The 14,598-nt window shown below is 41.3% G+C and overlaps 1 protein-coding gene across 2 annotated transcripts in view; it reads right to left on the bottom strand.

Annotated features, from left to right (window-relative positions):
* Positions 1-14,598, bottom strand: part of DCLK1 (doublecortin like kinase 1) — a 432,884-nt gene that overhangs the window by 319,320 nt on the left and 98,966 nt on the right. For both annotated transcript variants that reach the window (XM_070800188.1, XM_070800189.1), the window contains one exon: positions 6,882-7,228. In XM_070800188.1, the coding sequence (XP_070656289.1) occupies positions 6,882-7,228 (347 nt within the window). The remainder of the gene's footprint in view (positions 1-6,881; positions 7,229-14,598) is intronic.

The raw sequence follows: 14,598 nt of genomic DNA, 5'->3' as shown, positions 1-14,598 counted from the left end.
AATTCTTAAGCTCCTTTTTCTGTGAAAACAGTTAAGATTTTCCAGAAGTTCCGACCTCTGCCAAGTCATAAGGATGTCTCAATGCGTGCTCTGAGTTTTTATAGGAAATTTTAATTTGACACTGTAATAACCTAAAATATTTGTATCAACTGTTTTTTTTTTTACATCATTTGCAGAAACAAAAAACTAAAAGATATTACATTTACTTTCATACCACAGATAATACGTAAAATCATAACAGTAAAAAATCTATATATCAAGGATGAGGGTTTAAATATGCTTAAGAAACTTAGAGCTGTCACAGAAGTTTTAACTTAAAAGAAAAAAAATTGCTATTATCAACAGCACCAGATAAATCTCTGTTTCCAGTCCAACCAAATCCTTACATCCTAAATTTGTTGCTTTTCATTCAAACCTTTAGTTTTCACATCTTCTAGGCTCATTAGCTGCTACAGCCAAGGTCAGATGTGGTAATAATGTATACCACTTTTTCTACTAATAACTTGTATGGAGAAGAACTATTCTAAGCTGTCTAAACTCAAGAGTGAACCAAATATTTTTTCCCTTCAGATTAGAATTAGGTATTAAAAACCAAAAGAAAAAAAAACAAAGACCACTTTGGAATTTCTGACTGATTGATTCTTATTGATGATATTACCATTTCCTGAATTCCAATAAACTCATATACTAACTACCTAAAATAAATAGCAGTGAATATTATGACTTTATAAGCATCTTTTGGGCTTTATGTTTGTAGCAGGTGAGGGGATAAATGATCAAAAGATACAGAAAAGACACATTATTGACAGCAACTGAGATTTCCTTTACAAGCAGCTGCTTTGGGCAGAATATTTGGGTCCACCCCCACCCCAGTCAATTCATACACTGAAATTTAACCCCCAAGGTGATTCAATTGGGAGGGGAAATGCTTGGGGAAGTGATTAGGTCATGTGGCAGAAGCCCTCATGAACTGGGTTAGTGCCCTTTTACAAAAGGACCCCACAGAGCTCTCAGCCCCTTTTTAACATATGAGAACACTGCAAAACCAGAAAAAGTAGCTCCTATCAGACCAAATGTGCTAGCACCTTGATATTGGACTTTCAGCCTACAAGACTCGGAGAAAGAAACTTATTTTGTATATAAGTCATCCAGTCCGTGGTATTTTGTTATTACAGCCCTAATGGACTAAAACAGAGAAGGCAATGGCACCCCACTCCAGCGTTCTTGCCTGGAAAATCCCAGGGACGGGGGAGCCTGGTGGGCTGCTGTCTCTGGGGTCGCACAGAGTCGGACACGACTGAAGCGACTTAGCAGCAGCAGTAGCAACGGACTAAAAGAGCAGCTATGATGTCTGTTCTCAGTTTACCATCTAAATCAGTTTAAGAGCACCTCTACTTCAGCTCTTGGTCCAATGTTTTCCATATTAGGAAGAAAATAAGTTATTTGCTCACTCCAGCAACGGTGGATTTTACAAAGTGCATGACCTATGTGAAATGCCTATAAGATAAAAATACAATATCCCTAAGTAAATTTTTCCTCTGATACTAAATTATATTGTTATTTTATGTAGATCTTCAATGTCAAAGAGTAGATAAGATGGGAATGTGCATATATCTTCTACTTAAAGAGCAATCTGGTTTCTCATGACTATATTTCAGTGGGGAGAGATCATTGGGAAGAGCCTTATCTATGATCTGTACAGGATAAACTGCCTGCTTAGGCACTAGCTGTTCTAAGACTCTCAGTTGTTTATGTTTCTAAGCCAGAATCCGGTAATCACAGATGCCGAAGACTTAGCAGTTGAAGACAGCCTGATTAGCTGTTCCAAGAAAGGAATCAGGAGACATGCAAGTGCATCTTTTCAGCAAAGCATGTAGGTTTCGGGCTTATTTTAATCACTTAAAAATTAGTCACACTCCAAACGACCTCTGGCTTCGCAGGTGGCGCTAATGGTAAAGAACCCGCCTGCCAATGCAGGTGACGTACAAGACAGGGTTCTATGTCCTATTGGGAAGACCCCCTGGGGGAGGGCATGGCAACAACTCCAGGATTCTTGCCTGGAGAATCCCATGGACAGAGGAGCCTGGCGGGCTACAGTTCCATCCGGTCACAAAGAGTCAGACACAACTGAAGCCACCTAGCACACAGCGCACAAATGACCTCTGGAAGTAGCTGCCCAGCAGGGTCAGAGAATAACCCACAGAAGAATTCCAACATCCAGACCCTGCAAAATCTTGCAGCCTGCACAGCCTCCCCTGAATATGGAGCAAAGGGATGTGATTTTAACCTTCAACTAGAAAATGCCCTCCGTCCTTCTTTGGGAGCCCTTAATCATTGCCCAGGTAAATAAGGCATGACTGAAAGTAAGATGCAACACGATCTCTGACCTCCCCAGCTATGGCAGCAAAAGTGCCTGATCATCTGGTTAGCAGAGACCCCCTAAAAGCTGTGTGGAGGGGATGGCGAGGTTGTGGGAACCTTTAATCGAAGCTTCTACGCCGCTGGATAAAGAATGGAGTTGAAATAATTAGAAAAGGTTCACTCACAAACAGGCTGCTTGTGAACCACAAAAGCCATCCAGGAAACTGCAGCTTTCTGCAGAATGCCTTCTACGTGGGACAGCATTTCCAATATGCTGATTTCCTGATCTCAGCCGAAAAACCTCAAATAAGCACTGCACAGTGAACTCATGAAAAATGAAAGTGTAAGTCGCTCAGCTGTGTCCGACTCTTTGAAACCCACAGACTGTAGCCCCCCAGGCTCCTCTGTCCATGGAATTCTCCAGGCAAGAATACTGGTATGGGTAGCCATTCCCTTCTCCAGGGATCTTTCGAACCCAGGTCTCCCACATTGGAGGCAGATTCTTTACAGTCTGAGCCAAGGAACTCATAGGCTGGGTCTTAAAGCAAAGCCAAGAGGCTGATGTGCAAGGAGACCAAGTGAGAGGGCCATGTGGTCCACGCTTGTCAGTGCCCATCCCTGGGTACCAGCGGGCACGGGCTCACCCTGTTCCACAGTCAGAAATCCCCGAGTCCCCAGTTTCCTTCCCACAGATTCACTTGTAGGCTGCCTGATGGCAATCTGAAAAGCCATTCCTGCTTGTATATCTTCCCCTCTACCCGTTATCCAAAGCACTCAAAGTATTAATTATTTAAACAATTCTATTTCCTTGCTACAAAAAAAAAAAACAAAACACAAAAACCTTTAAAAGCTTTACTGGGCATTGGGTTTTGATACAAGGGCTCAGATATACTATTAAAAAAAAAAGGCAGACAAGCGATCTTAAGGGTGATGTCCCATGGACAGCATGTGGTCCCTGATGCCACGGTGGGCAGGCTGAGACCCTGGCAGCACAGGGTGCCACCCTACTGTGTCAGAGCATCACGTCACAGGAAGGCTTGGAGGGAAGTGCTTTTTTTCCTCAGAGGCTTATCAAGCCATGGTCACAGCCTTGGCTGTTAAAGAATCCCTCCCACAAAGGGAGGGGGGAGATCTGCTAGCGGGGGCAGATTCTCTTTTGAACAAAAAAGATTCTAAAGACTCCTAGGGTCCATGAGGAAGGAAGCTTTGTTCCTAATGGGAACCCAAGCATAAAGTCTTTATACTCTTCCGCTCTTCCACTCTTTCCACTTTATCATCCGATTCCTTTGCAGCTTTTCACCGCTCCTGCTTTGAAGAGAACATGCCCCAGCAGAGGCAAGGCCACAACGGTGACCGGGATCAGCCCCGTGAGAAAAGAGCTAGATACGAGAGTCAGCAGGATGACTGAAGCGGGGAAAATTCATAGCAGAAAACTCTCAGATGATATTCCTTGTACAGATTACTCACTTGGAAATTCGTTTTCGGTACACTTGCATCTCTGGTTTTACTATCATCTGCTGTGCTACAGTGGCCATGAGGGCAAGCTCTGGAGAGAAACTAGTTCAGATCCCAGCTCTACCATTTATACCTGTCTGGCCTTGGACCTGTTTTTTATTAACAAGTTTTGTGCCTTAATGGCCTTATCTGTTAAATGGGGATAATAACTGAGCTGTTAGCAGTAAACATGCCAAACGCATGCAAAGCATTTAGAACAATGTTCAATAAAACTATGGTTGCTATTAGGATGGGCTTCCCAGGTGGCCCAGTGGTAAAGAATCCACCTGCAATGCAGGAGATGTGGGTTCGATTCCTGGGTCAGGAAGATTCCCCTGGAGAAGGAAATGGCAACTCACTCCACTATTCTCTCCTGGAAAATCCCATGGACAGGAGCCTGGAGGGCTACAGTCCACAGGGTTGCAAAGAGTTGGACATGACCGAGCATGCATGCATGTTATTACTATAGTTCAAAACAGCTTTCACTTATTTATCAGAGTTGATCCCACCAGCACTCTGTGAAACAGAGGTGATCATTTTATCCATGTTTTATTGATGAATATAATGAGGCTAAGTTAAGTGATTTGGGAAAAAAAAAAATCTGTGGCAGAACCAGGATTTGAATCCTGGTCTTTTAACATTAAACTTTGGATTCTTTCCCATTATTTACATGTAAACTACAGCAAAAACTGAAACCCAGCAGGACCATGCAGGGCCTTCCAGGAAGAGACCCCCATGTCCCCTGCCTCTTGCTTTTAGAAAAGCTTTAGCCTCTTAGGTCTTCCCCAAGTTTCCAAACAGAATTTAATCAGAGAAGTGAGAAAATGCAGAAACAAAGGAAAGCAGTCATGCAAGGCAAAAGAATAATAATTTAGCCATAAAACAATGTCATAAACCTTCAATCCCTCTTCAAAGACTATAGATAATATCCTAAACCATATTCCTGAGTTGGTTTGCAGACATTAAAGCCCCCACCTAGTTGAAGAAGTTACCTGCAAACTTACCACCAGCACATAGACCCCAGACCAGTTGCAACCAGAAAGTTGACAACATTACCTTCCAAAATACCAACTTGTTACCTCACCACCAACCAATTAGAGGGGTGTACAGGAGCTGATCACACACCCTGAGATCCTCTCCCTTACTTTGCCTTTAAAAATGCTTCCCTAAATGCCATGGGGGCATTGGGGTCTTTCGAGCACAAGCTGCCTATTCTCCTCGCTTTGCCCTGAAATAAACGCTACACTTCCCTTCACCACAAGCCGGTGTCAGTAGATCGTCTTTGCCTCACATCAGGAGATCAGACCTACATCTGGTGCATTAACAAAACAGCTATTACAAAATACAGACACCAGATAAAAATCCAAAAAAGATGAAGACTATTGAGAACATCATGATATCTCTTCTAGGAATTCATTCTTGGAATAAACGCTCAGTTCATGGCAGAATTTAGCATAAATAATTAAAGCTGTTTTTTTGATTCAGTGTGTAACAAATTGGAACCCCAAAGTTCTGAAGCAGGGGGAGAGGAGAAAGATTTATCAATTATGTATTCTTTGTTTAAATTTTATTTTTATGAAAACAGGTAAACTCCCATGTTGAGAAAAATCACCAAAATGCAGATCTTCAAGACAGTTGAGTAATTCATTACAAAGGGAAGGGATTAAGCATTTAAATGTGAACCTTGCCATCTTACTGCTGCTATAATTTACAAGGCAGCCACGGACTTTTTGATCCCTGATACATGGTGACATTCAGGCTACACCTTCCTAGATCTAGACGACTGGAGATTTTCTCACTAAGATTCCTTATCCACATGACACTTAGGGTAGGTTTTATGAGACAAGCAGAAGACTGGTGAATATAAATGAACAATTGGCAGATCTTCCTTTTTTCTCCTAATGAATTTATAATTTAGAGCATCTGAATGGATCCCTAGGGGAGTAATTTTTTCATGACTAACACTCTCTAGTATTTGCATCTATTTCTAATTCATAAAGTTTGAATGTGTTAGCCTTCAAGAACTTGGAAGAGTCTTCTATTTAATAAGATCAATCTTTTAATTTATGAATCTAGTTTTGACTTTTACTATGTACTCTTTATCCAAATCATTTTAATTATATCTCAAAATAATTTATAAAACGCATGTGGACAGATCCATGATAAAAACTAGGTTTCAATTAAAGGTAGTGTCCTGAAAATCATAATCTGAAACAAAAAGACACTGGAAAACTTTGAACGATCAACAAATTTCTCTGTACGTATGTCATGTATCAGTGTTCTTTATTTAGCTCACCATCACGGTTCTGTCAAATCCTTGCAAAAGTCCACACAAGACTTCCTTTAAGTTCATCCGAGCAATGCACATTAACATGTCCACTCACCCAAATCGACCGATGTACATTCCACAGCTAAAGAAACCCCTCTTTTCATTTGATTCCAGAAAGTATGTTTTCAATAAAAGATGTATAATATTCTAGAAATATGCCTCTTAAGAGCCATCCAGATGGAAATATTTCATTCCTTAGATATGTACTCAGAAATACATAAACTGTAAATAAATCTTGCTTATGAACATTACTGAGATATAAAACTATGAAATATCATTGAGGTCAAAGAAAGGACTTGGGTTTTTCTCTACTGGTCAGAGTTCACTTCTACACTTCAGTGCTACTCACAGTGATGATAAAGACATAACTACACAACCAAACTGAACACAGATGGCTGAAAAAGCACCACTATGTTAAGCAATTAATAATAGGAAAAGTAGAAATCTCTGAGTAATCATTTACGCTTCAGAGGTCTATATTTGTACTTGATTACTAAGGTAATCCTGTGTTAACTCTATCCTTGAACTGGTTGGAGGACAACAGCTATGTTATCTGCTGACTAGATGACTCAAGCCCATCAATATCAGTAGAATGTACATCTCGGGTCCCCATTCAATGCCACACAAACCCCCCAACTCCCTGGTTCTTGCCCATAAAGTCAACGCCATACCACTGTCACCCCCCACCACCACGTACCTGCTTCCCATCCAGGGTGTAGAGACGTTTCACGACTCCCGAGTCCAGCTTGATGGCGTCAGTGATGTCGGTAAGAACCTGCTCAAAGGAGTGAGCAGTCTTCTTGTTGAGGAGAATCCGGACGGCTTTCCGTGGCTTCACCCCACTTCTGATGATGGTGACCAGCTTGGGCCGAATGAAATCCTTATTCTCCCGCACCTCTGAAGGGCTCCCTTTGGCAGTGGCCAGAGAGGACACCGCCCGCGAAGCCGAGGTGGTCTTGACATTCACCGACCAGTTGGGGTTCACATTCTTGGTGTATTCCAGCTTCTTGAAGGGTTCGATTGAGCCACACACATAACTCTCTCCTAAGGAGGAGAGGGACATATTGAAATTTACACTCAGCTAAACTCATTCCCTCTGTCCCACTCTCTGAATTTTCCTGTTCTCTTGATACTCGGAAGCGAGCATGACTTGTGACTTTTTAAACAATGGGACCATGATTAATAATTAATGAAAAAGGATTTCTGACTTCTAATCTAGCTCTGTCAGCAACAGATTGGTATTCAAGAGGGGAGAAATAATCTTTTCTCCCTTTCTTCATCTTCAGTTTGGTGACAGAAATATCGATGTTGAACAGCCCTTGGAGACACATGAAATTGAATTCAAGATAGAAAGTATTTGGGGGGATTTAGGTATATTTATATTAGGAGAAAACTTCAAAATCAGAGGCACTGACATTTGCCACCTGAGAAAATTTAAAAACAGAAAATGGATCAGAAAACAGCTTCTTAGAATAGCTGTGTAATTTATAAGTTTGATGGGAGTGTTTGCTTAACATTTTGTAAAGTTAAGAAAAATTTCAATAACAAGCAGAATACTTCCATTCCTTTTCTTCCATCTTCACAGAACCATGCACAGTGATCCACACACACATCATACTTGTTTACAGATAAAACATTTTGAGGGTGGTCAACATATAAACTTTATAAACTGATTTTAAAATAATTACATAAGATGAAAAAGATCTGAGGATCTAATGTACAGCATGATGACTACACTTTATAACACTGAGAACCCATGGACTAAAGTCCATGGAATTCTCCAGGCCAGAATACTGGAGTGGGTAGCCGTTCCCTTCTCCAGGGGATTTTCCCAGCCCGGGGATCAAACCCAGGTCTCCTGCATTGCAGGCGGATTCTTTAGCAGCCAAGGCACCAGGAAAGCTCAAGAACACTGAAGTGGGTAGCCGATCCTTTCTCCAGCGGATCTTCCTGACCCAGGAATCGAATCGGGGTCTCCTGCTTTGTGGGTGGATTCTTTACCAGGTGAGCTACCAGGGAAGCCCCAACACCATGTAGTATAATCAAAATTCAATAAGAGAATAGAACTTCAAAGTTCACACTAAGAAAAATATTTGAGGTGATGAATGCATCAATTAGATAGGAGGAATCCTTCATACACACACACACACACACACAGATATACACATACATGTGTGTGTGTGTATATACACATACACACATTTTACATATGTGTAAAACTGTCATAAGATACACTGTATATATCTTACAATTTTGTCAATCATAACCCAACAAAGCTGAAAAAATAAATGTATAAAGTTAAATTTTTATTAAAAATGATTCCTTAACAGAGACTCATTTAATGAAGATACTCAAAGTTTTTCTTTTTTTTGGCAGGGTCTTCTGCTGCCTTGTCCACTGATACATGCCCAGCACACAGGACAGACCAGCGCCTGGCACCTTGGGGTACCCGATGTTTGTTTAATGAATAAAAGAACTATGCACAGTCAGACTATTAAATAGATACGGATCACATAAAAAGGTAACACACATACCAAGCAATGACAAATTATAAAATGACTAATTCTACTTATATTTTCATAAACTTAGGTCAGAGCATTTTGAAATTAAAGATTTCATAATGGCCTTTTTTTCTGGGTAAGTCTTTGTAACTGGGAATATGTAAAAATGCTAAAAAGCCTTCCTAATTGCAGGTAAAGTAAGCTAGGGCTAATCCTACACAGCCCATTTACTTTTATCTAAATCCTTGTCCTATTTTTAAATTAACAGTGCAAGCATCCAAGGCCATGGAATAGGTATTCACATAAAAATAACTGAACCAGTGTTTCAAAAATAGAAAAGCACAATTACGCATGTTATCAAACATTTACTTTGCCAATGTTTTTAAAACATACTCCAATGTGTGTTTATGCATTATGTCTCTCTAGTAGTGGTACAAATAGTACAAATTTAGTAAACCACGTTTCTAGTCACTGAGCATTGGAGAAGGAAATAGCAACCCACTCCAGTGCTCTTGCCTGGAGAATCCCAGGGCCAGGGGAGGCTGGTGGGCTGCCGTCTATGGGGTCACACAGAGTCGGACACGACTGAAGCGACTTAGCAGCAGCAGCAGCGGTCACTGAGCCGACTGTTACTGGCTCCAACTATGCTTTTCTCAAAAATCTATGTGGATATCATGGAGAAGGAGATGGCAAACCAGTCCAGTATTCTTACCTGGGAAATCTCATAGAGGAACCTGGCTGACTACAGTTCATGGGGGCACAAAGAGTCAGACACAACTTAGCAACTAAAACAATGACGTGGATATAAACACCACCTCCATGGAGGCTGCAGCAAGAGCACTGTTTCTGCAGGCTTGGTGGAGAGACACTGTGGACGTCACGGTGGGAAGGGAACTGAACCCTAGGCTGGGGACCTGGCCCCTCAGCATGTGACTCGGGCGTGTCCGTGCCCTAGTCTTCTCAGCGGGAACCTGTCCACCAGGCAGATGAAGGCTATGCTTGTGGCCGCTTTCATCTCACCAGCTTTTAGACAATCAAGTTAGACAGGAAACGTCAAAGTGACCTCAAATTCTAGACTGCTACACAAGTGAGAATCACCCGAGGCTGCACTACACTGACTGTGCAGGAAGCAGGTATTATCCTGTCCAGTGTTCGTTGTTGCTATGGTCACCAGTAGACACAACCTGGAGCCACCTCAGGGTGACGATGCCCCAAGGGTACCCCAACAAGGCACACAGACCTTAGCTTACAAGATGAGTCTTTGCAAGAATTCTGTGCTAATTGGAGATATGAAATTATCTGATTATTTGTTTATGTATTAAACTAATAATTAAAATCAAAACAAAAGGGGACTTCCTTGGCGGTCCAGTGGTTAGGACTCCACTCTTCCAATGCAGGGGCTGCAGGTTTGATTCCCGCCAGAGGAACTAAGATACCACATATCACACAGTGCAGTCAAATTTAAAAAAAAATCAAAACAAAAATATGGAATGGTTTACATTTCAACAAAGGATAATTTTTTAACTTTAGGGAAAAAAATAATGTTAAAAGGGAGGAGTTTTAAAGTATTCACATAATAGTATGGAATGGATGTGTTGAAAGAGAAAATAAATACTTTTTATTTTATTTTTTTACATCTTCTTAAACAAACCACTTTGAAAATTTCTGAAAGCATGGCAACTTTGGGAAGGTAATGCTGAAGGAAGGCAGATGCAGATGTAGAGAACGGATTTGTGGGCACAGTCCTGGAGGGAGACAGTGGGGTGAACGGAGAAAGTAGCATCAACACACACACACACTCTCAGGTCAGCCTGAGATGGACAGCCGGTGAGAAGCTGTTGTACAGCACAGGGAGCCCAGTCTGTGATGACCTAGAGGGACAGGATCGGGGAGAGGAGGGAGGCTAGGGAAGGAGAGGATGAATGTAAAATTATGGCTGCTTTGCGCTGTTTTATGGAGAAAACCAACACAAGTAAAACAACAAAAATTTTTAAAGAAAGTAACGCTGGCTTGGTTCAAGCACCAACAGGGAGAGGAAACTTGTGTTTAACCGGTGCTGTCACTTTGGGGCTTCTCTGGCTCATCAAAGACTGGAATAAAATCTTGGGAAAGTGTATGAGACAAGAACTTAATTTAACTGCATTGTGACAGAGACTACGTCTTCTACTGGGGAGAAGTTTGGAGCTTATTAATAAGCTTCTATTAAATTATACAAATATATTTATATTAAATTTACTTGACTCACATTTTGACTCCTTTTATTTTAATCATAACTCCAAACTTCTCCCCAATAGAAGATGTAGTCTCTGTCACAATGCAGTTAAATTAAGTTTGATTGTGCCTTCTGATTTTGTAAAAAAAAAAAAAAAAAAAAAGCTTTTTAATTAATGTATTAATATCATTGATAATGGGAAATTAACAAATGCAATTGTTCTGAATAGGCAAAACAGTCTTGATTTGATTAAATGGCTTTGGATAGCCAGGGTTTAATCTCTTCCTTAACTGGGAATAGAGTCAAGAGATAGATTATATTTCTTGATTAGAGAATCATCAACAGCTTTAGTTTAAGACCTAACATAAGGTATGCATGTTAAAGGCCATTCAAAATAGCAAGATATTGGGGTGTATGTATCTTTTTGAATTATGGTTTTCTCTGACTATATCCCAGGAATGGGATACATACACCTCAACGTTCATGGCAGCACCATTTACAACAGCCAAGACAAGGAAGCAAACTAAATGTCCATCAACAGATGAACGAATTAAAAGAATGTGGTATATTTACACAATGGGATACTACTCAGCCATAAGAAACAATGAAATAATGCCATTTGCAGCAACATGAATGGACACAGAGATTAACATACTAAGTCAGCCAGAGAGACAAAATGTTAGTTGCTCAGTCACGACCAACTCTTTGTGGCCCCACAGACTGTAGCCTGCCAGGCTCCTGTGGCCAAGGAATTTTCCAGGAAGAAAATTGGAGTGGGTAGCCATTTCCTTCTCCAGGGAATCTTTCTGACCCAGGGATCAAACCTGGGTCTCCTGCACTGCAGGTAGGTGAGGCACCAGGAAAGCCCCAGAGAGAAAAAGACACATATCATATGATACCACTTATATATGAAATCTAAAAAAAAAAAAAGATACAAATGAAGTTAAATACAAAACAGAAATAGAAGCACAGATATCAAAAAGAAACTTGTTATTATCAAGGGAGAAAGAGGTAGAAGGGATAAATTAGGAGTTTGGGATTAACACATACATACATTCAGTTCAGGTGCTCAGTTGTGTCTGACTCTTTGCGATCACATGGACTGCAGCACGCCAGGCTTCCCTGTCCATCACCAACTCCTGGACCTTGCTCAAACTCATGTCCATCAAGTCGGTGACACTACAGATCTATCTCATCCTCTGTCATCCCCTTCTCCTCCCACCTTCAATCTTTCCCAGCAACAGGGTCTTCTCCAATGAGTCAGTTCTTCGCATCCGATAGACAAAGCATTGGAGCTTCAGCTTCAGCATCAGTCCTTCCAATAAATATTCAGGACTGATTTCCTTTAGGATTGACTGATTTGATTTCCTTGCAGTCCAAGGGACTCTCAAGAGTCTTTTTCACCACCACAGTTCAAAAGCTTCAATTCTTTAGCCCTCAGTTTTCTTTACAGTCCAACTCTCACATTCATACATGACTACTGGAAAAACCATAGTTTTGACTAGACAGACCTTTGTTGGCAAAGTAACGTCTCTGCTTATTAACATGCTGTCTAAGTTAGTCATAGCTTTTCTTCCAAGGAGCAAGTGTCTTAATTTCATGGTGCGGTCACCATCTGCAGTGATTTTGGAGCCCCCCAAAATAAAGTCTCTCACTGTTTCCATTTTCCTCATCTATTTGTCATGAAGAGATGGGATCAGATTCCATGATCTTTGTTTTTTGAATGTTGAGTTTTAAGCCAGCTTTTTCACTCTCCTCTTTCATTCCATCAACAGGCTTTTTAGTTACTCTTTGCTTTCTGCCATAAGGGTGGTACAATCTGCATATCTGAGGTTATTGATATTTCTCCCGGAAATCTTGATTCCAGCTTGTACTTCATCCAGCCTGGCACTTTGCATGATATAATCTGCATAGAAGCTAAATAAGCAGGGTGACAATATACAGCTTTCATGTATGTCCTTCCCAATTTGGAACCACTCTGTTGTTCTATGTCTGGTTCTAACTATTGCTTCTTGACCTGCATACAGATTTCTCAGGAGGCAGGTCAGATAGTCTGGTGTTCCCATCTCTTTCAGAATTTTGCACAGTTTGTTGTGATCCACACAGTCAAAGGCTTTGATAACAAAGCAGAAGTATATGTTTTTCTGGAATTCTCTTGCTTTTTCTGTGATGTTGGCAATTTGATCTCTGGTTCATCTGCCTTTTCCAAATCCAGCTTGAACATCTGGAAGTTCACAGTTCACATACAACTGAAGCCGGACTTGCAGAATTTTGAGCACTACTTTGCTAGCATGTGGGATGAGTGCAACTGTGCAATAGTTTGAACATTCATTGGCATTGCCTTTTGAGCTTGGAATGAAAACTCACATTTTTCAGTCCTGTGGGCACTGCTGAGTTTTCCAAATTTGCTGGCATATTGAGTGCAACACTTTCACAGCACCATCTTTTAGGATGTGAAATAGCTCAACTGGAATTCCATCACCTCCACTAGCTTTGTTCATAGTGATGCTTCCTAAAGCCCACTTGACTTCACATTCCAGGATGTCTGGCTCGAGGTGAACGATCATACCATCATGGTTATCTGGGTCATGAAGCTCTTTTTTGTACAGTTCTTCTGTGTATTCTTGCCACCTCTTCTTAATATCTTCTACTTCTGTTCAGATCAGATCAGTCGCTCAGTCATGTCCGACTCTTTGCGACCCCATGAATCACAGCACGCCAGGCCTCCCTGTCCATCACCAACTCCCGGAGTTCACTCAAGACTCACGTCCATCAAGTCAGTGATGCCATCCAGCCATCTCATCCTCTGTCGTCCCCTTCTCCTCCTGCCCCCAATCCCTCCCAGCATCAGAGTCTTTTCCAATGAGTCAACTCTTCACATGAGGTGGCCAAAGTACTGGAGTTTCAGCTTTAGCATTATTCCTTCCAAAGAAATCCCAGGGCTGATCTCCTTCAGAATGGACTGGTTGGATCTCCTTGCAGTCCAAGGGACTCTCAAGGGTCTTCTCCAACACCACAGTTCAAAAGCATCAATTCTTCGGTGCTCAGCCTTCTTCACAGTCCAACTTTCACATCCATACATGACCACTGGAAAAACCATAGCCTTGACTAGACGAAACTTTGTTGGCAAAGTAATGTCTCTGCTTTTCAATATGCTATCTAGGTTGGTCATAACTTTCCTTCCAAGGAGTAAGCGTCTTTTAATTTCATGGCTGCAATCACCATCTGCAGTGATTTTGGAGCCCCCCAAAATAAAGTCTGACACTGTTTCCACTGTTTCCCCATCTACTTCCCATGAAGTGGTGGGACCGGATGCCATGATCTTCGTTTTCTGAATGTTGAGTTTTAAGCCAACTTTTTCACTCTCCACTTTCACTTTCATCAAGAGGCTTTTGAGTTCCTCTTCACTTTGTGCCATAAGGGTGGTGTCATCTGCATATCTGAGGTTATTGATATTTCTCCTGGCAATCTTGATTCCAGTTTGTGTTTCTTCCAGTCCAGTGTTTCTCATGATGTACTCTGCATATAAGTTAAATAAACAGGGTGACAATATACAGCCTTGATGAACTCCTTTTCCTATTTGGAACCAGTCTGTTGTTCCATGTCCAGTTCTAACTGTTGCTTCCTGACCTGCATACAAATTTCTCAAGAGGCAGATCAGGTGGTCTGGCATTCCCATCTCTTTCAGAATTTTCCACAGT

Source organism: Bos indicus, chromosome 12 (genome assembly GCF_029378745.1).
Source record: "Bos indicus isolate NIAB-ARS_2022 breed Sahiwal x Tharparkar chromosome 12, NIAB-ARS_B.indTharparkar_mat_pri_1.0, whole genome shotgun sequence".
Lineage (NCBI taxonomy): Eukaryota > Metazoa > Chordata > Mammalia > Artiodactyla > Bovidae > Bos > Bos indicus.
This window is presented reverse-complemented; position numbering and strand designations above follow the sequence as displayed.